The sequence below is a fragment of the Talpa occidentalis genome, unplaced genomic scaffold, assembly GCF_014898055.3.
Source record: "Talpa occidentalis isolate TD23 unplaced genomic scaffold, MPIMG_talOcc4v2.1 talOcc4.7, whole genome shotgun sequence".
Lineage (NCBI taxonomy): Eukaryota > Metazoa > Chordata > Mammalia > Eulipotyphla > Talpidae > Talpa > Talpa occidentalis.
This window is the reverse complement of record NW_023605083.1, coordinates 83,389,209-83,413,407: the sequence shown is the minus strand read 5'-3', so window position 1 is coordinate 83,413,407 and position 24,199 is coordinate 83,389,209. Positions and strand designations below refer to the sequence as shown.

The 24,199-nt window shown below is 55.8% G+C and overlaps 3 protein-coding genes across 6 annotated transcripts in view; 1 reads left to right on the top strand and 2 right to left on the bottom strand.

The window, feature by feature from the left end:
• The window catches only part of FAM222B (family with sequence similarity 222 member B), a 74,952-nt gene extending 70,485 nt beyond the window's left edge, over nucleotides 1-4,467 (top strand). For 2 of the 3 annotated variants that reach the window (XM_037495255.2, XM_054689839.1), the window contains exon 3: nucleotides 341-4,467. In XM_037495255.2, coding sequence (XP_037351152.1) covers nucleotides 341-1,947 — 1,607 coding nt within the window. In that variant the 3' untranslated portion in view covers nucleotides 1,948-4,467. The remainder of the gene's footprint in view (nucleotides 1-340) is intronic. The other variant, XM_037495256.2, reaches the window with a different exon arrangement.
• Nucleotides 4,468-6,265: 1,798 nt separating this feature from the next.
• TRAF4 (TNF receptor associated factor 4) lies at nucleotides 6,266-12,209 on the bottom strand. Its single transcript, XM_037495254.1, has 7 exons — nucleotides 11,988-12,209; nucleotides 9,014-9,065; nucleotides 8,341-8,445; nucleotides 8,114-8,275; nucleotides 7,865-8,026; nucleotides 7,631-7,786; nucleotides 6,266-7,428 (listed from the first exon to the last, which is right to left on the bottom strand). Exons 1-7 carry the CDS (start codon nucleotides 12,128-12,130, stop codon nucleotides 6,796-6,798), a joined length of 1,413 nt encoding a protein of 470 aa, XP_037351151.1. The 5' UTR covers nucleotides 12,131-12,209; the 3' UTR covers nucleotides 6,266-6,795.
• Nucleotides 12,210-12,693: 484 nt separating this feature from the next.
• On the bottom strand, nucleotides 12,694-24,061 carry NEK8 (NIMA related kinase 8). 2 transcript variants are annotated; one of them, XM_037493640.2, is made up of 15 exons: nucleotides 23,965-24,061; nucleotides 22,133-22,338; nucleotides 20,317-20,549; nucleotides 19,896-20,027; nucleotides 19,169-19,377; nucleotides 18,923-18,999; nucleotides 18,659-18,840; nucleotides 18,413-18,563; nucleotides 17,965-18,041; nucleotides 17,537-17,654; nucleotides 14,893-15,043; nucleotides 14,509-14,672; nucleotides 14,254-14,412; nucleotides 13,938-14,096; nucleotides 12,694-13,555 (listed from the first exon to the last, which is right to left on the bottom strand). In XM_037493640.2, the coding sequence occupies exons 1-15, from the start codon at nucleotides 24,009-24,011 to the stop codon at nucleotides 13,527-13,529; spliced, it is 2,094 nt and encodes a 697-aa protein (XP_037349537.1). In that variant the 5' UTR covers nucleotides 24,012-24,061; the 3' UTR covers nucleotides 12,694-13,526. The 2 variants fall into 2 exon arrangements, with proteins under 2 accessions (XP_037349537.1, XP_037349538.1); XM_037493641.2 differs by lacking the exon at nucleotides 19,896-20,027.
• Between the last annotated feature and the right edge of the window lie 138 nt (nucleotides 24,062-24,199).

Genomic DNA, 24,199 nt, shown 5'->3' with positions numbered 1-24,199 from the left:
ATACAGGGCTTGGAAAGTTGCCCTGCTGTTTGATCTTTAGGGACCTCATTCGCAAAGTGGGAATCACAATAGTACCTGCCTCCTGAAGGAGGATTCACTGAGATTGTGCTTAGCACAAGGTCCGGCCCATTACAAGCACCCACTAAATGTTAGTAGTGCTTGTTATTTGGGGGCCGAGGCTAGGTCTAAAGTGAAGACTAGGAGTGACAACCGAGTTACTCCCCGAACCCCTGCACTAGCCTAGGCCCTCAAAAGAGGAATCTAGAAGGGCTGGTTGCCTTGGCACTGATGAGCTCCCTCTCCTTCTTTGCTCTCCTTCCCCTTCTCTCTCTCTCTCTAGGGGACACTACACAGAAAATGAGAACTGCTCACTATCCCACCCCAGCCGAATTGGACGCGTATGCTAAGAAGGTCGCAAACAACCCACTGACTATAAAAATCTTCCCCAACAGTGTGAAGGTTCCCCAGCGGAAACACGTTCGTCGTACTGTGAACGGCCTCGACACATCAGCCCAGCGCTACAGCCCCTACCCGACTCAGGCTGCCACCAAGGCAGGCCTGCTTGCCATTGTCAAAGTGCCAGCCAAAAGCATACTCAAGGACTTTGACGGCACCCGAGCCCGGTTGCTCCCTGAGGCCATCATGAACCCCCCAGTGGCACCCTATGCTACTGTGGCACCCAGCACTTTAACCCATCCCCAGGCCCAGGCTCTGGCCCGCCAGCAGGCCCTGCAGCATGCACAGACCCTGGCCCATGCCCCTCCCCAGACGCTGCAGCACCCTCAGGGTATCCCGCCACCCCAGGCACTGTCCCACCCTCAGAGCCTCCAGCAGTCTCAGGGCCTGGGCCACCCTCAGCCGATAGCCCAAACCCAGGGCTTGGTCCATCCTCAGGCCCTGTCTCACCAGGGTCTCCAGCACCCCCCCAATCCCTTGCTGCACGGAGGCCGGAAGATGCCAGACTCAGATGCCCCCCCGAATGTGACCGTGTCTACCTCAACTATCCCCCTTTCAATGGCGGCCACCCTGCAGCACAGCCAGCCCCCGGACCTGAGCAGCATCGTGCACCAGATCAACCAGTTTTGCCAGACGAGGGCAGGCATCAGCACTACCTCAGTGTGTGAGGGCCAGATCGCCAACCCCAGCCCCATTAGTCGCAGTCTGCTCATCAATGCAAGCACCCGGGTGTCGACCCACAGCGTCCCCACACCAATGCCTTCTTGTGTGGTCAATCCCATGGAGCACACCCATGCGGCCACAGCCGCTTTGCCTGCTGCTGGGCCTGTCAACCTGCCCACAGGCATCTCTCGAGCCCCCACTGGCTACCCTAGCGACCTCAAACCAGTCGCCTGGAACCAGCACCAGCTGGCCCACCTACAACAGATGTGCAGTGAGGCTGGTGGGACGCCAGCCCCTGGCCTGACAGGCAAGCATGCGGTGGGACGCGAGTTGGCAGGGCCTGGCTTTGTGGGCAAGGCCCCTGCCTACCCGCAGGAACTCTGCCTGGCACAGTCCTTCCATCTGAAACCACCCCTGGAGAAACCAACCCCATCCCCACCAGTCAACGGCTTGGCAGCCCCACTGGCCTACCCCAATGGTCACTACTTCCAACCCCTCTGGAACAACATTCTGCCCACTCCCAATAGCGACAGCTCGGGGTCTCAGGACCTCGCCATGCCGTTCCACGGAGGGCAGTCCACAGGTGCACCCCTCGACTGTGCGGCGGCTGCTGGGGCCCACTACCGAGCAGGAACCGGGGGCGGTCCAGTGGCCAGCCAAAACAGCTTGATGCAAACAGTGGATTACCTAAGTGGGGATTTCCAGCAGGCCTGCTTCCGTGAACAGAGCCTGGCCATGCTGAGCAAGGCCCATCGAGCCCCTGGCAATCGAGCCCCTGATCCCACAGATAGTCGAAGTCTTCATATTCAGCACCCTGGGTATAGATAGGTAGCTCCGGTGCCCCCCTCCGCAAGCTACATCATACATCACCCTCCTAGGTTTAGTCTTACTTTGAGGAATTGGATAGTTTCAAAGTTTCACTGCTCCAATGTGATCATTCTTAGATGTCTAAGAAAGGGATTTGGTGGGATCTAATTGAAGACAGAAGGATGTCCTCTGTGCCCTCGTCCTCCCCTCCACCAGCCCCAGCAACTTTGGGGTCTATGTTAGGACCTAGCCCCAATGTCATGCTTTTCTTTCTGCTGCCTGCTTCTCTGTCAGTCCCTCCACCGTGGCCATTTTTCACCAGCCCCCTGTCTGTCTGGCATCTCTGCCTGCTTCCTTTAGGACTAAGGTGTGGGCTAAAGGAAGGCCCTAGGTGAGGTGGCTGTAGGTGCCCACCGCCTGGCTTAGGCCTCTGTCTGTCTGTGTGTGTCTCGCTTTGGGACTAAAAAGCCAGACTTTCTAAGTGCTCTGGAAATCCTCCTTTACCCAAAGACCTCAAATCAAAACTGGCCCAGTCTTCATCTCTCCATTCCTCAAGGCTTTGTTTTATATCTACATTGATCCCAGAGCCGCTGCACTTGTCCTTGCCACCTTCCTTAAGGGCATCTGCAGGCACTTGACCATAGCCTTGAGATGGGGGGAAGAATCTGTCTTTGTATTGGTCTCTTGGTCTCTAAGTCCCCTTTCCAGACGTAGAGAAATGCAGTGACCACCTAGTATACCCAAGATCTCTTTCTGACTGTTGCCTCTTTCCTGACTCATCTGCTGCCCTCATCCCTCACTCCTTAAAAAAAGAAAAAGAAAAAACAAAAAAAGCTCTTCACTTGAGCCATTAGGTAGGTAAGGGATGATCACATTGGAGTTTGGAATTAAAAACACCAAAAAAAAGAAAAAAAGAAAAAAATACATTTGGTTCTCTCTACACTGGCTAAGAATATTGCTCTACACTGTAAGTTTTAAATGTCATGTTTCCGTATGAATGTAGCGTGGGTTTGAGTAGCATTGTGTGTGAGTGGCCCCACAGGTGCATTCACCCCCTAGTCACCTCCTTTCATAGCCCCTCAGTTTAATGAAGAAAGAAGAAAAAAAAAAAAAAACACAAAGCCTTAAGCTCTTTGAATTCTTCCTTTACCAAATGAGCATGGTTCTGGTAGCTGGAGATGGGCCTCCATCGGGAACAGCCCCTCCTGTGCCTCTTCTCTGCACAGACGCCCATCCGCTCCGTGCTCGGTGTGTCTCATTCGCAAGTAACAATTAGTTGGCTAGAAATGTAAAACCTTTCTGTAATTTTAAACTTAGATTATGTTCTGTTGTGATGTTTTACACCCATCTTCTGTTAAAGACGCATAGTTGGGCTCTGATTTTTTTTTTTCCTTCCAAACCAAATAAGCCCTTACCTTTCCTCTTGTCTCTGGGGAATGTGAGCTGATGTTCTTATTTAAACTTTTGGGTTTTGTTTACTATACTATCCACTGTTCTTTAGCCAGAAATTCTCTAGTCATCTGAAGCAATGTGACTGAAGACCAGTTTTTAAATTATGTGTTGGCAAGTTGCCTTATATTTAAAGAGAAAAAAGAAAAGAAAAAAAGAAAAAAAAAAAAAGCCTGATTGTGTTATGCCAAATGATAGCAACATGAAGTTCTAATTTATTGTTCCTGATTGTTTTCCTGTGAACACTGGTACCTCCCTGTCCTGGAGCCCTCAGGAGCACCTGCAGCTTCTGGTGCCATGCCTGCTCCCAAGGTGTTGGTCACCGGCTCACCCAGGCCTCCTTCCAGTTCTTACTTCTCTGAGTTAAATTTAAGAGGACCACTGTCTCCCCTTACCCCTTGCTTGATCTCCAAACCAGATCATTTTTTCCATTGCCTCTCCCCAGAAGGTGAGCTACCATTTTTAAGAAATTGGACCAGACACCAACTTGGGGGCTTTAAATCAAACAACCTCAAACCCATCTCTTCCTGTGTAGGGGTGCAAGTCTCAAGCTCTCACTCCCACCCCTAGTCTGCATGGAAAATGTACTGTGACCCACCCCCTTCCTTAATCCCCTGCTCCCCTCACCTCGGTGAGATGTTTCCTTGTTCACCCTGATCCCCTCTGCCAGCCAACCCCCAACCAGCAATAAGGGTCCAAGCCAGGGCCTCCTATCCACACTCCCTGTCTCCATCCCACACTGCCCCTAGGGAATACCTGGATTCCCCACACTGTCCACATACTGTAGCATCCATTCTCCATCTCCCTCACCTCCTCACCTGTGGTGGTTTCTGGGTGTGATGGGGTTTTTAAAATTATTATAAACCAGTAAAAAGAAAAAACACCTTTTGACCTTGTCCTATTCGTTTAATGCTGTGAATGTCTGAGGCGATTTTTCTTACAATGGTTTCTAACAGGTGTCATTTACTAGAAGGGAAGTAATTCCTCATTTTAAAGAGGATGACCCCAATATATCCCACTCAGAAGCCTTAGCCCTTTCTTTAGACGAGGCTGCTGTTGTGATTGCAGAGCATGGAGTAGATAGTTCATCAGTCCCTGTGGGGGCCCCAACTGGCCCGCCCTGGAGCTGCTCCAAGCTTGGTTGGGATTTGGTGGGTAAGTACGGCTTGCTGCTGGTCACTGGAGGCCCAGAGTGAACTGCCACTTTGATTCTAAGGACCGCTATTGAGGAATGGTTTCCTAACAAAATTAAGCTTCCCCTTCTCCCTCTGGTAACACTTCGGAATTTATGAAGACCTCTGACAGAGACCTTGAAGGTAATAGGTGCTATTGACATGAAAACTGGCCCTCTTGCAATCTGAATCTAACGTGTAGTGGAGAACTTGCCCCTTTTTTGTCTGCAGGGAGGCAAATCCACAAGAGCCGGTTCCCATTTGTCCCCTCCCTTTCTGTTGACTTTGCGTTGGACGGAAGATGTGGTGGAAGGAAGGAAGGAACGATTCCACAGGCGGCGGGGTTCAGTGGGGGTGGAATCGGATCCTTAGCAAGATTGAGCAACTGGGCTCGGTGCTGGCGTGGAAAGCACTCTTCTCTCCCAGGCATGCCCTTTTCTGAGGGGGAGGGGGCATTTTGTGAAGGTGCTCTGCAAGGCTACAAGGCACTCGTCTGGGAATGCATGCAGTGGCATAGTCCTGCCAACGGGGAGCGTGAGCTGGCCCCTTCCGTTGGCCGACCCACAGGAAGCAAGAGCGTGAGTGAAGGTGCTTCTGCGAGAGCTGGAAGCTTTCTGGGCTTAATATGCCAAGACGGCGTTCCTGGCCAAGGGTACTGTCATTACTTAGCAGGCAGCCAGGGGCCCATCTACCCCTAGAACAGTGACTTTCACCTTTTGAGGGCTCTGCTCTTCGTTGGTCCTCGGTTTAATTTCAGGGTCAGTCCTTTCCTATCAACCTTCATGAGAACTCGGCACTTCTGCGTGTGGCAGAGTGGATACGGCAAGAACTAAAGCCCTAGCACCTTCTCCTTACAAGGTAATAGTTCTCATGCCTTGGGCCTCTTGTCTTTCCTCAGGGCTAAGTTGTATAACACTTGAGGCTTATTAATCTTTACAGTAAGTGCAGAGGTGAGCAGGATCACTCATTTTAGCAACGAGTAACTGCCCGCAGTATCTAACTTGCCCAAAAAAGAAAGCACAGTAAGGATCCAAACCCCAATCTGCAAAAATTAAAGATACTTTGTAGGGATTGTTGGAGTTTAGGAAACAATCCAGCCCCTACCCTACACCAGCTTAAAGATCACTGAGAAGTCAGTTCATTCTGTTCCTTTCATTGGTTAAATGTGGATAAGGCACCAACCCACTGAGGCTTATGATGAAAATCCAAGAGTCTTAGATACCTTGAAGGCCCTTTTGCTCATTTTAGTCCTGGGTGTGGGCTGGGCTTTGGAGTCAGAGAAACCTTCATCAAGTATTTATTTTGTAGCGGGAACATGCATTGTCTCATTAAATCTTCACTAAGGTGGGACCTTTGTCAAGTGAAATGAGTCGTATTAAATGAAATAATGCATATGTGCTTAGCAGTATCTGCCACATGGAAGTATGCGATAAGTGACAGCTAGTCTCATTAAAGCCAGAACCATCCAGGGCAGCAGCACTAGCCTGGCAGGGCTTGAAACAGGATTCTAAATGGTCCAGCCCCTGCACCACTCTCATTAGCCGCCAGAGGGCATCGGCAGGCGCCTGTTCCGCACACAGCCTGATGTGGTTTCTGCCTGGGATGATCCCGGGGGCGGGAGTGGCAGCAGCCAATCTCTTGAGTGGGCCTTTGCCTTCACAGTTGGGCCCAGCTTTCCCGGGCCCTAACTGACCCAGAAAAGTCAGGCTGGCACGAAGTTAATAAATACAATTCAGGATTTATTAAAAATCAGGGCTCCCCTGCTGTGCTCTCCTGGCACTAAGTAAATAAATAACCAGAGGGGCACAGCTGGGGAGAGGGGAAGAGAAGTAAGATCTCGAACCAGATTCTTTAACTACCCCTCACTTTCCCAAGCCCTCCCACCCCCTATGGCTCTTGGGACGTAGCACCAGCAGGCACCTCAGTCCTGGGTAGCGTGTGGCCGGCACCAAGGCATGTCTGCCCTGCTCAGAAGAGGAGACAGACGCTGGGATCACTTGTTTCCAAGCCCTTGATGACCCCAAGGCCTGCTCCCCCGCCAGGGTCAGGATTGAAGCACCAATAGGAGGCAGGAGGCACCTGAGGGTGGCAGGGAGGCGGAGAGTGGGAGGGAGAAACAGGGTAACAGAACCTGGACAGCACAGGCAGCTGAAAGGGGTTCCGGCCCCCTCTCCAGGCTCAGCCAGTGCCCGACTGAGGTCATGTCCCCCACCCCCCAACCCTTTCTCCTGGAGCCGCGCGTCTGCCCTCAGCTGAGGATCTTCCGGGGCAGTTCAACAGAGGCACGGATGAAGACCGCATCATCCCGCACGTAGTTGCGCTTGCGGATGTCCTGGTGGGAGATGAACTTGGGGTAACCAAAGCCCAGAGAACTCTCATCCAGGGAGCCCCGCCAAGTGCCTGGTTTTTGGAAATTCTTCCAGTTTGGGTCAGGGTGAAAGGTCTCAGTGACATGTTGTGGCTTGGCCAGCCCAGGGTCGCTCTGATCCAGCAGGGAGAAGGTGACACGGCGAGCAAAGGGCCACTCAAGGAGATTGTCAAAGGCACCCGGCAGCACGCGGATGTAGAGAGAGAGGTGTGTGCCCTCACCACTGCCGTTGCCATTGAGGAATGCTGACACCTGCAGCTTGTAGCCGTACTTGTGGGTGTAGAAGGCTGGGCTGAAGCACTCAAGGTTGGGCTTGGCTTTGGCCTCCTGTAGCCGCCGTCCATAGCTGCCAATCTTCCAGATGAGCACGCCGTCACTGCCCACCGACAGTTCTTCCAGCTCTCGCCGCAGCTCCTGCAGCTCCTGCCGTTGCCGGCTCACCAGGGCGCACATCATGGCCAGATGTGGCTTCACACTCTCCTCCACATGTCGTGCCATTGCCAGCTTAGGGCACTGTTGGCAAAGCCCCAGGCCACGGGGGAAGAAGGAGAGTTATCAGTACAGGCAGGCCCAGGAGAGAGGGGAGGAGTGGGTACAGGCTGGCAGCAGGGGGACCGAAGGCTTCAAAACGGCATACCAGGGACCACCAAAGGCCTATCTACACCTGAGGCTTCAAGGACCAAGGGGGGCTGACAGAGGAGGAGGGGCAGCTCACCCTATGCTTGCAGCCGGAGTCTTTGAATGGGCACAGCACCAGGGCAGTGCTACAGCTGTCCTTCAGGTGGCCCGGCAGGTCCTCCCGAGCCACAGTTCCCACACCACACTGGTTGGGGCAGGGCACAGGCAGCCTTGGACACTGGTACTGGTGGCTCTAGGGCCGAAAGAGAGCAGTCAGTAGCCTGCCTCCCTGCTACCTGCCTCACAGTCCACAGTGGAGGAAGGGCCTCACCTGGATGGTGTCGAAAACGAACTCCTTGGTGCAGTAGGCACAGGGCTGCGTGCGCTTGGGGCACTCGGAGGTGGCATGCTGGGCAAGCAGCCGGCGCATCATGCGGGCACCACACTTGTTCTCACAGTACACACTCTCTTGGGGGCACACGCCCTCGTGGCTCTGAAAATGCCAGAGGGGCCCTGTTAAGGGCTCCCCACGCCACCAGGTGTCCCAGTCTCCCTCCACCCTCAGTTAGGCTCCACTCACCTCAAAGGCCTCCCCGCTGAAGTCACAGCCACAGAACTCGCACTTGAGACGCCGCTTGGGACAGTCGTGCTGCAAGTGTGCAGGGAGGTCCCTGCGGCTCAGCTTGGTGGGGCAGCGATTGGGGCAGGGGACGACATTGAAGCTGCAGGTGTTCAGGTGGCCCTGGGGAAGAAGGCTGCCGTTAGTCCCTGCAAGGGAGGCGTAGTGCCCACCCCCATCAGACCTACCTGTAGGTGGCACAGCGCCCCACTCCAGCGGCAGCCTTCCTCACTGTGGATGCAGCGAATGGACAGGCTCAACACCAGAACCTCCAGCTCTGGGTCTGGATAGATCTGGGGACAAGGAGGGGGACACCAGTCAGAGCCTGCGCTATTGCTCCCGCCTCTCAACCCATCCGCTTCCAAGTAGGCTGGCTCAGCCTTAGATCCAGTCACAGTCTCTTGGACTATTCATCCCTCTGTACCCAGTGGTGAAGGGCACAGGTGGTATCTGCTCCAACACTGGATCCCAGGGTCCCTCACGTGCCTCTGGAGTGGAAGCCGACCAGCCTGCTCATTCCCAGCAGCCCCACACCCTCTGCTTCCTCCCCCCTGGTAGAGGGACCCTGGCCCTCAGCCATAGTCTGGTTGCCCACCCAAAGGGGAGGGGAACACTTCTTATGGGCACAGAGCAGCTCTGTGCACCCCCACAGGCTGGGCATTGTGCCTGCCCTCCAGGGCAAACACAGGCCTAATTTGCAAACTGGCCTGGTGGGAGGGAACAGGCCACCTTTGTGGGGGCGCATGATTCCACCGCACTGTGTTGACATTGGCCCTGAGCCCAGTAGCTGCCAGCAGCGCCAGCCTCCACTAAGGGCAACAGCCTATACCTGGACCTCTGTGCCTGGCACTGCGGACTCACCTTGGCATAGTCCAGAGGAAGCTGGTCCTCAGGGCATTTGAAGACTCCTTCACTGTGAAGGGGGAGGGAATGAATGGGTCAAGGCTCCAGTCTATGGGAAGGAAGAACTTCAGGCCCCACCCCCTCAACCAGGGCAGCCTCCCTTCCTCACCAGATCGTTTCCCAACCAGCTCCAGCTGAGCAGGCAGGCAGAGACACGAAGGTACCCACCTCCCCAGGACCCCAGATCTCAGCTCATCTCCTGAAAGGAGGGTTCAGGGCCCAGTGGAGGCAGCAACAGCTGCCTGAGACAGCATTTGGCCAACAGGTGGCAGCTGCACCCCTCCCCCCAGGAGGGCAGCTGGACTGGGAGAGGAATAGGCTCCCCAGCCAAGCCCTCCCCCCAGGTTAGCTTTCATTGGCTGAAAGCTGATGGGTAGGGTAAGCGGGGAGGGCAGAAATTAAGCACCAGGGCTGCCCAGCCCCCAGGAAGATGCCAGGCCAAAAACCCAGAGCAAAGGTCAGTTTGGGGCCACGTCACTCTGTCCATCCCATCCCTCCTCCTAAGAGGGGCGTGTCTCCTAGGTAAAGAGAAGGCTGGGCTCACTGCAAGGCACCATGTCTACACTCCCATGCCGTCCTCCTAACTGCCACCGGGGAGAGGCTGACTGCCCCCATTCTGCAGATGAAAGAGCTGAGGCGCACAGGTGAAGTAGCATCTGGATACATCTGATTCCACACTACCGTACACTGTACTGTACGGCACCCAGAAGACAGGCGGCGGCAAGGAAAACTGTCCCCAAGCAAACAGAGCCAGGGCTCTGGCCGCTACACGGCAGGCACCCGAAGCCTGCTGACCCTGCCAGCTGCCCTCAGGCTCCACCAATCCCCACCAGGTTGCTAGCACTTTAGAGACATGCTGGCATGCCTCCTTCCTGACACCAACACGGCCTTGCTGACCTCAGCAAGACCAGTCACACATGCTTGGCATGACCTAGGTAGGGTAAGGGCTCACTAAGCAGGACTGAAGGCCCTAGGGCACAGCATTTCTGTCAGATCTGAGTCAGGTAGGTGGGAGGCAGGCAGGGAGCAAGGCGGAAGCAGCTGCCACACGGCAGCCCTGGCCAGGATGGCCCTTTCCAGGGCCTGGAGAGTTCATGCCTCAAGTATCCAAAGGATTTCTTACACTATTTCTTCCCCCTGACCCTACAGTTACCGTGGGCCATGCTGCCAAGACCAAGAATACATGCCCAGGCACTGAAGGGGTGTGTCCATACCCACAGGGCAACCAGTCTTCCTGGACCAACCTGAATAATGGCCCTAGGCGGAGTGGGGAAAGAGGGGTGGGCCAAGGGGGAGGAGGGGTCTGCCTGGCTGCTTCAGGAATGCGCTGACTTGTGGCTTTGGAGACAGGGAGGGGACTGAAGCCAGTCCCCAAGCTTCAGGCAGATTAGTCTGGGCAGCTTGGGGCCCAGCCGGGGCAAAGGTTCCCCCAGAGGTATGGATACCCCTGGCTCGCAGGGTAGAGGGTGGTGGTAAGTCTGTCCAATCTACTCGCCCCTCCCAAGGGCCTCAGCAGCAAGCTCAGGCGCCCAGAGAAGGGGGGTGGGGGGCAGGGGCAGAGACTGCTCCAGGCTGTGCAGTGGAGGCCCAGGCCCAGGGGAGAAGACAGGATGGGGGTGGGGGGGAGGAAGAGGGGATTTCCGGGAGGGGGAGGGGCAGAGGAGTTGCAAGGAACTGGGCCTGACAGCCCCCCTTCTTCCCCCAGGCACTCGGGGTGGGTCAGCTGGGGGGTGGGGGAGGCCTCAGCTGGCCTCATCTGGAAACCAGAGGGCCGAGGAAGGGCAGCAGAGAAGACAATGGGCCGTGTGTCTGCAGGGGAGTGTGTGTGTACTCTGCGGGGAGGGGGAGGAGGGACAGGGAAAAGGAGGAGGGGGCAGCACGGCAGCTCGAGCAGGAGCATATGTGAGGGCAGGAGCCGGCCCAGGCTGGGAGGCAACAGAAGACAAAGGGCCTGCTGAGATTTCCGCCAGCCAGGGGCAGCGGGGGACAGAGGGAGGGAAGGAGCACTGGGGACAGGAGCCCGGAAGGTGCGCTCCCCGCCCGTGCCCTCGCCCCTCAGCAGCCAGCCTCCGGACAGGACGGTGGGGGACCCTGCCTTCCCCTGTGCTCGTGGGCCACGACCCCGCCGAGCGTGGGGGTCCCGCATCTGGCCTCCCCACACCAGCCGAGCAGTTCCCAGCACAGGCAGGAGATTCAAGACACCGCGGGGCGCCCCGAATTCCAGGCTAGCCCCGAGTGAAAGGGTGACCTGGGCCTGAGTGGACAGGGGTTCAGAAACACTCCGGGTGCGACCCCCCCACCTCCCTAACGGTGTCCAGACCACCCGCAGTACTCGAGACCCCCGGGGGAAGGGAGAGACACCTAAAGGCTCGGCTTGGGGCGGGAGCCGGGCCGCGCACAGCCCCCGCCATTGTGCTGCCCAGCCCGGCGCGGTCGCGGGGACCCGTGAGGACCTGTGCGCACCGGCGCGCAGCCCAGCTCGGAGCCGCGTGCTCCATCATCTGCGAAATGGGAGAACAATAGCCGCGGGCCCCGCCGTGCCGGCGGCACCAGAGGCCTCTCGCGCGCACACGCTGGAGCCGAGCGGGCCGGGGCCGGGGCCGGCGGGTCTCCCCGCAGGACGCAAAGTTCAAGCCCGAGGCCGCCTCAGGGGAGGGCAGGAGGCCGAGGTCGGGCAGGGCGCCCTCCCCGCCGCCGCCCGGCGAGAAGGAGCCGAATTCTCGGGCCCCAGCGCGGGCGCCAGCGGGACCCCGGACCCTCGGGATTAGTACGTGGGGTCCTCCCTCGCAGCCTGACGTCACTGTCGCCCCGTGACGTCAGGGCGGGCACCCCTGAGGTCACCGGCCGCGGCGCAGACAAAGGCGCGGCGGGCCTCGGGCCCGGCCCCCCGCGCGGAGCCCCCCGGCCCCGCGCCCCGCCGCCCGGCCCGCACCTGAGAAACTCCTGCAGGCAGGTGTCGCAGAAGCGGTGGCCGCAGGTGGAGACTTGCACGGGCTCGCGCATGGGCTTCCCGCACAGCGGGCAGAGCAGGCGCCGCTTGGGCTTCTCCAGGAACTTGTAGTCGAAGCCGGGCATGGCGGGCGGGCCCGGGCGAGCGGGGCCGGGCACGCGGCGGCCCCACAGCCCGCGCCTCGCTCCGGCCGCGCTCCCGGCTCCCGGCGGCGCCGACTGGCGGCCGAGCCCCGCGCCCGGCCCCACGGCCCGCCCCCCGGAAGAGGGGGCGGTGCCGCGCCCGCGCGGTCCTAGCGCCCGCCGCCCCGGGCTCCCCCCGCGCCCCGCGAGCGCACGGTTTCGGGGGCGGCACATGACCAGGCGCGCCCCCGCCACGGGGCAGGGACTCCGCAGTCCCCTTGGGAAGGGCGGTTGTAGCTCCGCTTCTCCTCCAAACCGGGGAGGTCCTTACGCTGGCTGGGGCGGAGGGCCCTGGGGGCCGGGCTGAACCGCGCCACAAAGGTCCGCTTCTCCGGAGTCAACAGCCCGGGTCTCCCGGGCTCTAGTCGCCTAGGGGCCTGGGGCTCCAGCTTCCAGGTGCTAGGCAGCCGAAGCCTGGCAACCAGATCCGGGGAGCACGGCTGGGGCCGGGAGGCCGGGCTGGGCGCTGGGCCAAAGAAACCTCGGCCCCAGCCTCAGGGTGCGCCCACATTCCTTCCTCGACCGCGGCCTTGCAGCCGAGATCAGGCCTGGCCCAACCCTTGGGTGTCGGGCCACCACCCCCACCCTGAAGAGACCACACTCTAGGCAGGCAGCTGATGTTTTTATTGGCGCTACTTTCCCAGTCAACTGAGAAACTGGTTTGGTCCAGCTATACTTTCCTCCTACCTGCTTTGCTGGGAATGACTTGGGGTGAGGGGCATCCTTCAGCAGGGATCCCCATTGTCGAAATATGTTGCAGAAAGGGCTGATGTACTCCCTCAAGGAATGGGAGGCCTCAGAGGTGGTGCAAATCCTTGCTTCAGGATATAGATATGGGGCGGGTGACAGCTCCCTGGCATCTCCCAGCCCCAGGCAATGCAGAGAGGCTAGGCAGCCAGAATGGCCAGTCCAGGCAGGTCCTGGCTTGCACCCCCACCCCACCCCCAACACTGAGTGGCTCTCCCAGTGGGCACCAGAGACTTACTTTCTAACTGGGCTGGGGGGAGGAGGCAGAGTATGGGTATTGTCACAATCACCTCCAGCCTTTTTTTCCAAGGCTCTGAAGGTTAAGTCTGGCTTCCAAATCTAGCCAGGCTGGACCCTGGAAACACTGACTTAAGAGAAGATGGGGTGGGGAAGGAAATGACCTATGCTGGGGGGACAGAGTAGATTGAAGTTTATCCAGGGCCAAAAGCAGAACAGGGGCTTTGCTGGCTCTTACACCCCACTAATGACACAATCCAGGGGTCTGGTGGAGACAGTTAAGCCACAGGCACTTGTACTTTTCAAGAACATTCAGAGAAGCAGTATCAGAGTGGTCCAGAGGTATCCAGGTGCCTCACGGGGGGACGGGCTCATCTGTGACAGCTGGAGAGTACAAGAGAAACCACTGTAACTTCCCAGAGGGCAGTGCCTCCAGCAACCACCAACTAGCTCCACTCACAGGGCCTAGGACTCTAGACCTGGCCAGGTGAGAAACAGGTTCACACGTAACTGTTCTCTAGAGTAGGAGAAGAATGTATCTGGGCCCTGGGGAACAGTGGAAGCAACCCTTCAATGAGGCCCAAGGAGCACCCACCCTTGCCCACTCCAGGCAGGAAACACCGTTTCACCCCCCAACTTCTGCTTTCATTTATCTGGGGCCTGAAGACGCTTTCAGTGATTTGGGCCATGACCACGGGAATGAAAGTGTCAGCAGGGACAGCTGGGTTAACCCTTGTGTGGGTGAGGAGGGAAAAATCATACTCACGTCGAACAGCCAGGAGAGTATTTCCATGGCAACAGGACACAGACGTCACAGTGTAGGGGTGTGTCTCCTCCAGCTGCACTGGCCGGGGGAGCCCAGCATCCTCATCCCTCCTTCCTAGTCGCCCTCGGGCCCCTTTGCCCCAAGAGTACACCTCGCCCTCTGCCAAAGAGAATCCCAAGGAAGGATTCCTGGGATTAGCAAGGAGCACTACTCCCTGACTGGCCCCAATGTGAAGTTGCTAAGCCCAGCAGTTGTGAGTGTGATAACCCCTCACCTGCCCATGCCCCTACTTGCCCCCATAGTGCCCACTAATCACCTGCCCCAATGGCCACAGTGAAGGCATCCCCACAGGCTACCATCGTGATCTTGATGCCCTGAAGGCCTTGGACTTGACAAGGTGCCCGGCTGACCCGGCGAGCGTTGGTACCCAACTGTCCATGTTGATTGCTACCGAAAGTGTAGCAGTCACCAGAGGCTACAGGGAAGGAGAGAGGAAAGCAAGGACCTCAACTGAGGTCCCCAGGGGGTAGGAGAGTTCACCTCTGGCCTCCTGTACTCAGGTCCTACTTACCAGTCACAGCAGCTGAATGAGCAGTACCCAGGTCCACACTCAGCAGGGGCTCCTGGTCCAGGGGTGCAGAACCTAGAGGTGTGAAGTTCAGGGCCTCCTCCACTTGCTGAAGGGGGCCAGGCTCCTCCCCCAGGGAAAGGTGGTCCAGGCCCAGCTTGTTGAACCTGAAGCAGAACCAGTGACAGTTTGTACAGACTGCCCTGCCCCCACTGGTGTGGACAGGAGTTGATGCCCAAGGGGGCAGCTCCCACACTGGGCTGAACATAGCAGCACGCTCAACCCCCTTTATTTCCGGTCCTCGGCAGGAGGTAGAGAGTGACAGATGCAGCATTAACAGCCAGGGAGGGTGAGGGACAGGTTAGTCATCCTGGCACTCCTATTTACCTGTTACTCCCACAGGCCAGGGCTTGGCCAGGCACAGTGAGGATCATGGAAGAGTCAATGCCACATACAACCCGCTGGGCTTCCTGTCCTGAAGGTATGGATACCTGCTGGGGAGAGCTGTGGGACTCCCTCGTGCCCAGTCCCAGCCGGCCTACAAGGAGAAGCCAAGATGGGCCTAATTTGAGATTTAGAGTTGGTGATGCCAGGATGAGGAGGGCCCACAGAAAACAGGTAAAAGAGCATGAGGGAAGGGCCTCCCTGGTGGTGCAAGGGGTTAAGACCCAACCTGTGAAGCTGCCTGCAGCTACTGCGGGAGTTCGATCCCCGGCTGGCCAAGAAAAAACCCACATGGCGCAGCAGACCTCTCCTGTCTCACCCGCTGCTCCCCTCAAGAGTGTATTTCAGGGCCTCCCCTGGTGGCGCAGGCGGTTGAGCGCTGCGCTGTGAAACTGTCCGCAGCCTCTGCAGTGCTGGTTCGATCCCGGCCGGCAGGCTAGGGTCCCACATGTCGCAGCAGACCTCTCCTGCTGTGCCCGCTGCTCCCCTCAGCAGTGTATTTCGTCAGTCTGCCTGTTCTGTTCCCTGCTCTGTCTCTGGTAAATCCCCTCACCTTCCTGTGCATCTGGCCTGAACCATGGTTCTTGTATAAATAAATAAATAAATCTTAAAAAAAATATATGAAAAAAGAAAGGAGTGTATTTCAGTCATTCTGCCTGTTCTGTTCCCCACTCTGTCTCTGGTGAATCCTCTCACCCACCACATCTCTGGCCTATACCCCAGTTTTTCTATGCATAAATAAATAAATCTTTTTAAAAAAAAAATCCTACAGGCCTCCCGTGGTGGTGCAGGCGGTTGAGCGCTGCGCTGTGAAGCTGTCTGCAGCCTCTGAAGTGCTGATTCGATCCCGGCCAGTAGGCAAGGGTCCCACATGGCGCAGCAGACCTCTCCTGCCTTGCCCGCTGCTCTCCTCAGCAGTGTATTTTGTCAGTCTGCCTGTTCTGTTCCCCACTCTGTCTCTGGTGAATCCTCTCACCCTTCTACACACCTGGCCTGTACCCCGGTTCTTGTATAAATAAATAAATCTTTAAGAAAAAAAAATCCTACTCCTTCTTTAGGATCCTGTTCAGATGCCACCTTTGTCTCCCCCAGATGGTGTCCCTTGCCATTCCTTGGACTCCCACAACTCTGAACCTGTGTGGAACCCCAGTGCTGCCAGTCCTCTATCACACTGGAGGTGTCTTCCCTCCCCCGACTAAACTGAGCTCTCCAAGAGGACAAGAACTTCATATAAGTTATTGTTAGTTTCTTTCTTTTTCATTTTAGAAGTACAGGTTTATTAGGAAAAGGAGAAAGGGAAAAAACAGGCATCTGCATCATCTTAGGTGGGCAGTGAGCTGCTGCTGCTGCTTTACAAAGGGAAAAGGGGCTTTTTTTTGCATAGAAGAACTAGGGTGTAGACCAGAGGTGCAGGGGTGAGAGGACTCACCAGAGACAGAGTGGGGTGCAGAACAGGCAGATCTACTTATTTACACTGCTGAGGCGAGCTGTGAGCAAGTCAGGAGAGGTCTGCTGGGCCTTATGTGGGTTAACTCCCTGGCTAGGGTTCAAATTCAGGCCATAGGTGGTTACACACTGAGACTTAACCCCTAGGCCACCAGGGAGGCCCTCAGGAAAAGGTTTGTGAGAAGAAATGTCTACATAGGCAAAGTGGGCAGGAGAGCTGCGTAAGCTATCTCTAATTTTTTTTTAAGATTTATTTATTTTTATACAAGAGCTGGGGTACAGGCCAGAGGCGCAGGAGGGTGAGAGGATTTACCAGAGACAGAGCAGGGAACAGAACAGGCAGACGACAGAAATACACTGCTGAGGGGAGCAGCAGGCACGGCAGGAGAGGTCTGCGGCACCATGTGGGATTCTCACCAGCCGGCCGGGATCGAACCCACACTGCAGAGGCTGTGGACAGCTTCACAGAGCAGCACTCAACCTGCTGCACCACTGGAGAGGCCCAGCTATCTCTAAATTTAATGCCCAGCCTGATCCCTGACCCGGAAAAGGCCAGAAGAAATACTATTGAATGAATGAAATCTAATCTCCCTCATTATATCCAAAGTACCTGAAGGAAGTGATATCATGTTCATCTTTTCACAGCACCCAGCAGAGTGGACAAATACAGTGGGTATACATAAAGGTTTGCTAAGTGAATAAATGAATGAAATTAGAGAGAGGAGAGCAAGAAAAACGGGCCATGGGGCCTGGTGGTGCAAGGGGTCAAGACACAACCTTATGAAGCTATCTGCAGCTGCTGCAGCACAAGTTCAATCCCCGGACAGGGAGCTACACACATGGCGCAGTAGACCTCTCCTGCCTCGCCTGCTGCTCCCCTCAGCAGTGTATTTCAGTCCGTCTGCCTGTTCTGCTCCCCACTCTGTCTCTGGTGAATCCTCTCACCCCTTCCCCCCACCACCTCCGCACCTCTGGCTTATACCCCAGGTCTTGTATGCATAAATAAATAAATCTTTAAAAAAAGAAAGAAAGAAAGGAAAATAGACCATGGTGCAATGTGGGTATGAAGGGAAACCAATCACCAGGGCTGGGAGTGCTGTGAGAAGGGATCCCAGAGGCTGGAACAGGCTAGAGCACTTACCACCATCGCCGCGGCCCCAGGCAAATAGTTCTCGCTCAGTAGACAGGGCCAGCACATGAGAGGCCCCGCAGGCCACCTGCACCATCTCATACCCCAGCAGGGCCTCTACAATGGTGGGCTAGAGAGGAAGCAAGGGGAGGCAGTGGGCAAGGGACCTGGAACTTGCCGCCTGGCCTAGGGACGAAGTTGCACACTACGAATTCTCATGAGGCTGCTCTCTCTTTAACTCCCCCAACCCACACCATAATCACTGGGGAAGGCTGGTCTTTCCATACGTGCCCTGAAGCGGCCCAGAACAGGTGCAGCCTGGAAGCTGGAGGGACCTGTGGCTGCTGGAGATCCCCCTGGCCCCAACTTGGGTATCAGCTCTCAGTTGTGGGCTCCCGGCCAGCTCCCTACTTCCTTTCTCAATATACGCCGACACCCACCTGGCTGATGTCATTGAGGCTCCCGTGGCCCAGGCAGCCGTTGCTCCCACTGCCAAAGGTCATGATGATGCCTCGGTCTGGTGAGGGGGTAGTGAGAAAAGGGAAGTGAGAAAAGCTAGGCTGTTCTTTCAGATGGGCCAGTCCCATCTAGGGTTGGCGGCCAGGGCTGGAAAAATGGGACAGGGTAGAAAAAGGACGGGGCTCTCTTTCAGGCGTGTGACTCTGGACTGGTGACCTAGCATCTGAGCTTTAGTTTCTAGATCTGCCAGAGAACCACCTTGCCAGGCCTGTGATGAAGAGTAAGGAGACTGGGGGAGGAAAGCACTGGGTACACAGCAAGGAGAAACTAGAAGCATTCATTGAGCAGTTTGCAAGTAACAGGGAATGAGGGGATTTGCTCCAGGGGGGCCTTCTCATAGTTGTTCACAGGGTAACCCCACTGGCTCACCGGTCAGGCAAGCTGTGAAGAGGTCCCCGCAGGCTACATGCTTGATGGTCACACCGGACTGGCCCTCCAGGAACCTGGAGACAAACTGGGGCTGCTGCTGCTCCACAGCCCCGGGGAGGAGGGCGCCACCTCCTGCACCTAGGGGTGGGGCCTGTAGGGGACCGGGAGGGGCCTGAGTACCCCACACCCTCCTTGCTGACACCCCCACAGCGCCCTAGGTTCCAAGCCCTGCACCCTGCTGCTCACCTCCCACAAGATGAGGCGCCCAGACCGCGTGACGCCGGCCTTCTGCGTGCGCCCAGCTGCCACCTGGACCACTTCTGTGTTGAGCATGGGCAGCCGCATCGGGGCGCTGAGCCCACCACCCCACGTATACACCGACGACAGTGGAGGTGGGATGGCAGGTCGCACAGGCGCCCGGGGGATGCCTGTGGGGACAGTGCATCAGGCCCATTAGACTGATGGGAATGGAATGGCGTCCCTAGGACCTGATGCCCTGCCCCGACTTACCCCTGCAGCGTCCAGTGATCCTGTTCCCTGTGCTGCCGGGGACCATGGGTGGCCCAGTGGCCAGGGGCTTCTCTGCTCTGAGGACAGATGGGGGCCTTAGTTCATGGACATCCCAGCATCCCACAGCATTCTGACATACAGGAATGGAGGACTCGCCTTGAGTGCCCCTCTGCCCCAGACTTAACTGTGCTCCCACAGGCTGCTCCCCATGCGGCCCAGGCCCCCTCCCCTACTCCCTGCACAGGCCTTCGCATGCGGACGCTGCCCAAGTCTGTGTGTAGGTTGAGGAGGGCACGGATGCAGAGGGGCTGTGCCATGATGTGACTAAGCGGTGGCCGCTGCGTGGGCTCCAGGCTGAGCAGACTCAGGACGAGCTGGCGCAGCTCGGGGCTGTATCGGTCAGAGATGGGTGCAAAGGTGCCGCTCATAATCTTCAGCACCAAGGCTGGCAGGTTCTGTGAAGGCACCAAGTTGTGGGGTTGGTCAAAACCTCAGGTGGCGTTCTTAGGTGGTAACGCACCCACGCCCTGGTCTGATGGGGGTGGTAACAGGCCTGCCCTTTGGGGTCTTCAGACTAATGAGGGGAGTCCCAGCATGACAGGGGAGCTAAACTCTGCTTTCAAGAGCCCCTAGTCTAATAGGGGAGCAGCTCTGTTCTCAGAAATCCTGAGTTATTGGTGAAAATCAAGTCTTGTCCTTATGACAGTACATAATCTGATAAGGGAGTCCTGCCATCAGGAGCTCTCGTTTTAGTGGGGGGACCCAACCTCTATTCTCAGAAACATACAGTCTGAAAGCAGCCACAGCCCTGACCTGGGGTAATCTACCAGTCTAATGAGGGAGACATGACTTAGTCACAAGAGGAAAAACAGAAAGGTTGTTGGGACCAAGGACTGGGGTGGGGGGCGGGGTCAGGGGAGTGTAGAGATTTCCTGTTTATCCCCAGTTGTCCTTTGGGGGTGTTTATACTCACTGCAGCCTCAAAGGCCCTCTTGAGGCTAGCCAGCTCATAGAGGACACACCCCAGGGCCCAGATGTCACTCTTCTGGTTGTAGGGCTTGCCCTCACACAGTTCAGGGGAGATGTAGCATGGAGTACCCACCACCTGCAGGAGGGTTGCTGATATTATAGTGCCGGAGGAGTGAAGAGCAAGGGTTCTACCCCAGGCCCAAGTGAAGATAGCTGCTTCCCCCCAGCGCTGGTCAAAGTGCTCCCTCATGCAGGACTGCTCAGACAGGGAGGCGAAAAGGGACCATGGTGTGTGTGGGTGTATGGGTGTGTGTGTGAGTGTGTGTGTAGGATGGTCAGATGTGAAAATAGATGCACAGTGGACCTTGGCCTCCAAAATCTCCAGCACCCTTGAGGTCCCTTCCACCCTCTCCCTTCCCAGGCACCGTGTAGGCCTTGCTCTTGCTGCTAAGGATCTTGGAGATGCCAAAGTCACCGATCTTGACAACCATTCGGTGTTTATCAAGAAGAATGTTTTGGGTCTTGAGGTCTCGGTGCAGGATGAGGTGGGTGTGCACGTGATGCAGTGCAAGCAGGATCTGCACAAAGAAGTGCAGGATGGTCTCTTCCTCCAGCAGGGAATTACAGCGCTTTTGGATGAACTCAGCCAGAGTGCCTCCTGCAGCCACAAGGGACAAGTCAGGATCCTGGCCGGAACAACCTCCCTCCTTTTATAAAACTAAAGGTTAAGACAAGGCAAGAGCGAGCCAGAGTGTCACAATCGGGGTCAGAACTCCACATCCTCACTCATCCATGACCCTCATCCATGGCCTTTCCAAGGAAGGAAATCTATTGATCTGTATCCTAGAGATGAAAGGCCCTTAAGAATCAGGCCAGGGAGCCTCCCTGGTGGTGCAGGCAGTTGAGCGCGGCGCTATGAAGCTGTGCAGCCTCTGCAGTGCAAATTCGATCCCAGCCGGCTGGGAGATGCCCACATGGCACTGCAGACCTCTCCTGTTTCACCCGCTGCTCCCCTCAGCAGTGTATTTCAGTCAGTCTGCCTGTTCTGTTCCCCGCTCTGTCTCTGGTGAATCCTCTCACCCTCCTGCACATCTGGCCTGTATCCCAGTTCTTGTATGCATAAATAAAATAAATAAATCTTTAAAAAAAAAAAAAAAGAACCAGGCCAGGGACAGCAGGCCTCTCCTGCTTTGCCTGCTACTCCCCTCAGCAGTGTATTTCAGTAGATCTGCCTCTCTACTCCCCACTCTGTCTGTGGCGAATCCTCTCACCCCCCCCACACACCTCTGGCCTGTACCCCAGCTCTTGTATGCATAAATAAACAAATCTTGGGCCTCCCTGGTGGCACAGCGGTTGAGCGCTGGGTTGCGAAGCTGCCCGCAGCCTCTGCAGCTCCAGTTTGATCCCCGGCTGCCAGGCAAGGGTCCCACATGGCGCCCAGACCTCTCCTGCCGCACCCGCTGCTCCCCTTAGCAGTGTGTTTCGTCGGTCTGCCTGTTCTGCTCTCTGCTCTGGCTCTGGTGAATTCTCTCACCCTCCCGTGCTTATGAATGTACCCAGTGCTTGTATGAGTAAATAAAATAAATCTTAAAAATAAATAAATAAATAAATAATAAATAAATCTTAAAAAAAAAAAAAAAGAATTAGGCCAGGGCCTCCCTGGTGGCCCAGGGGTTAAATCTCAGCATTATCACCATTACAGCCTGGGTTCGAACCCCAGCCAGGAAGCTAACCCACATATGGCATAGCAGACCTCTCCTGTCTCGCTCACTGTTCTCCTTAGCAGTCAGTGTAGTCCAGTAAATCTGCCTGTTCTGCTCCCCACTCTATCTTTGGTGAATCCTCTCACCCACCCGGCACCTCTGTCTTACACCCCAGTTCTTTATACAGTAAATAAAATCTTAAAAAAAAAAAAGAATCTGGGTCTTCCTGGTGGTGCAAGGAGTTAAGCACATCAACTTAAAGCTATCCACAGCCACTGTGGCATGAGTTCGATCCCCAACCGGCCAAGGAGATACCTACATGGCACAGAAGACCTCTCCTGTCTCACCCACTGCTCCCTCAGTAGTGTGTTCAGGGGATCTGACTGTTCTGTTCCCCACTCTGTCTCTGGTAAATCCTTTCACCCCAGCACCTATGGCCTGCACCATAGCTCTTGTATGCATACATAAATCTCTATAAACAAAAAAACAAACAAACAAACAAACAAAAGAACCAGGCAATGCAAAGAGGCTGGCCCACCTGGTGCATATTCCATGGCAATCATGAGGGCCTTGTCTTCTAGGAAGTTCTCATAGTACTCAATGACATTGGGATGGTTAAGCAGCTTGAGTACCTGGCACTCATTTTGGGCTGCCTGCCGCTCTTCCTTGGTCATCTGCTCCACTGGGATCTGTTTGATGATCACCAGTTTCTGGTCAGCCTTGCGCAGGCACAGGTGCACAATCCTGGACAGTACAAAGGTGGGCACCAACTGAGGCCCCAGCCACATCTCAGGCTGGCAGGACCTGGTGACCAGATGTTCCTTAGAAGAGGGAAATGAGCACTCAGAGCAAGAGATCATCTAACTAGTCCACAGAAGACTGAGTTTAGGAATGAGGAGAACTGATTACAACTCTGCCAGACTTTGGGCAAGGCATTTAATCTATCATGAGACTCAGTTTCACCAAAACACAATGAGATAGTCAATCTTCATGTCTCTAAGTTTCCAGACTCTGGAGTTAACTGGGTTCAAATCTTGGGTCCTTCTCTTAATAGTTATCTAGTGTGGGATTATGTGGCTTCATTATATGGAAATGAAATTGATTTCACACAGTTGTTGAAAAGATCAAATGAGAAAAATGCATGTAACATACTTAGTACAGAAACTGGCGCACTGCAAACAGCGAGTGGAAGCTATTCACATTATTGTTGTATTTCAGGTCAATGTCTTGTTCTTTCTTGCTCACCACTCTATCCCCAGTTCCGAGTTCAGTATTTAGCCCCTCAACACATATCTGCTGATGAATGGACTCTGAAATGATCATCTAAGTCTCAAGTGTGTATCTCCAGCTCAGATCTCTCTGAGCCCCAGACTTACAAATCCATCTACCATCTTTGCATCGCTACCCGACTGGTGTGCAAGCATCTGAAATTTCAGCAAGTTGGAAATAAAATTTGATGCTTGTGCCGGAAATCTTTCCTTCCTTAGTCTCTTCCACTTGGGTAAATGACACCTCAGTTATTAGTCAGAGATCTGAAAATCATGACAGAATATTTCCTGTTCCTTTCTTTGCTGCCCAAGTATCTCAAACAGTCCCTTTCACTCTGGTCACCCCCAAATCTAAATTCCACACAGCAGCCAGCACTCTGGCATTTTAAAAATGCATATCAAGACGATTCCTCTTTCCCTTACACTACAAGTAATTCAGCTCCTTTACTTCAGCCTATAAAGCCATAATCTGGTCCCGCCCTCCCTAACGATCATATTTTATGCCATTCTTGCCCACTACCTTCCAACTCCACTAGTCTTTTTCTCATTTCCCCTGAATACTCTGAACTCTTTCCCTCTGCATATCTTGTTTCCTCTGCCTTCACCTTCAAACTACTGTAGGTCCTCATTCCTCAAGCTTCGGCTTTAAATTTCACCTCTCAGAGAAACTTTCCTTGACCACCTCAAATAAGTGCTCCCTGGTGCTGTATTCTATTTTTGCAGGTTGTTAAAAACTGTTTTAACAGTGTCTTATTTATTGTATAATTTTCCAATGGCCTGTGCAGCCGGAGAGGGACAGGGTCGCGCCTGTCTGCGCTCTGAGCTGCACACCCAGCGCGCGGAGCCCGACTGCACACCACAGCGGGCGCGCAGTGTTTGCTCAATGAACGAGTCAGACGAAAGCGCAGAGCGGGCCGGGGCGGGGCCTCCCTGGGGGCGGGGCCTGCCGCCGGGACCGGGGCTGGGACCGGAAACGGGGCGGGGCTGCCCAGAGCGGGCGCTCGCGCTTCGGGGAGTGGCGAGCCGGGCGGGGTTTCACGATCGGAGTTGAGGCTGATTTTCCCTTTCCCCGGGTGGTTTCCCCCCCAGAGCCCTGGCTCACCCGAAGGCACCTCTGCCCACCACTCGAATCCGCTCGTACTTCTCCATCCCGTTTCTCAGTCACGCGTCCGGAACCCCGTGTAGGCAGAAGCGGCGCTTGCGCGGACCCGCCCCCGGAGCCACGCCCCCCGCAGGGCCCGCGGGGCGGGGCCCGGGGCGCTGAGTGTGGGTGCAGCTCGCGCCTGTCGGCGGGTTTCCACCGCCCCTGCAGCCCGGACCTGCAGTGGCGTCTTCAG

Bases quoted from the DNA above. Each gene is read 5' to 3' on its own strand.
- TRAF4 (XM_037495254.1), bottom strand. From the start codon at position 12,130: ATGCCCGGCTTCGACTACAAGTTCCTGGAGAAGCCCAAGCGGCGCCTG. The intron at 8,027-8,113 runs GTGAGTGGAGCC...TGGCATTTTCAG, and splicing joins TCAGCGGGGAGGCCTTTGAG to AGCCACGAGGGCGTGTGCCC. The intron at 7,787-7,864 runs GTGAGGCCCTTC...TTTCGGCCCTAG, and splicing joins TCGTTTTCGACACCATCCAG to AGCCACCAGTACCAGTGTCC.
- NEK8 (XM_037493640.2), bottom strand. From the start codon at position 24,011: ATGGAGAAGTACGAGCGGATTCGAGTGGTGGGCAGAGGTGCCTTCGG. The intron at 14,413-14,508 runs GTAAGTAGGACC...CCTTCCCTGTAG, and splicing joins TCATTCAGCTGCTGTGACTG to CCTCTGGTGACTGCTACACT. The intron at 13,556-13,937 runs GTGAGTATGATT...TGTACTCTCCAG, and splicing joins TACTCTCCTGGCTGTTCGAC to CTGTCACAGATGAGCCCGTC.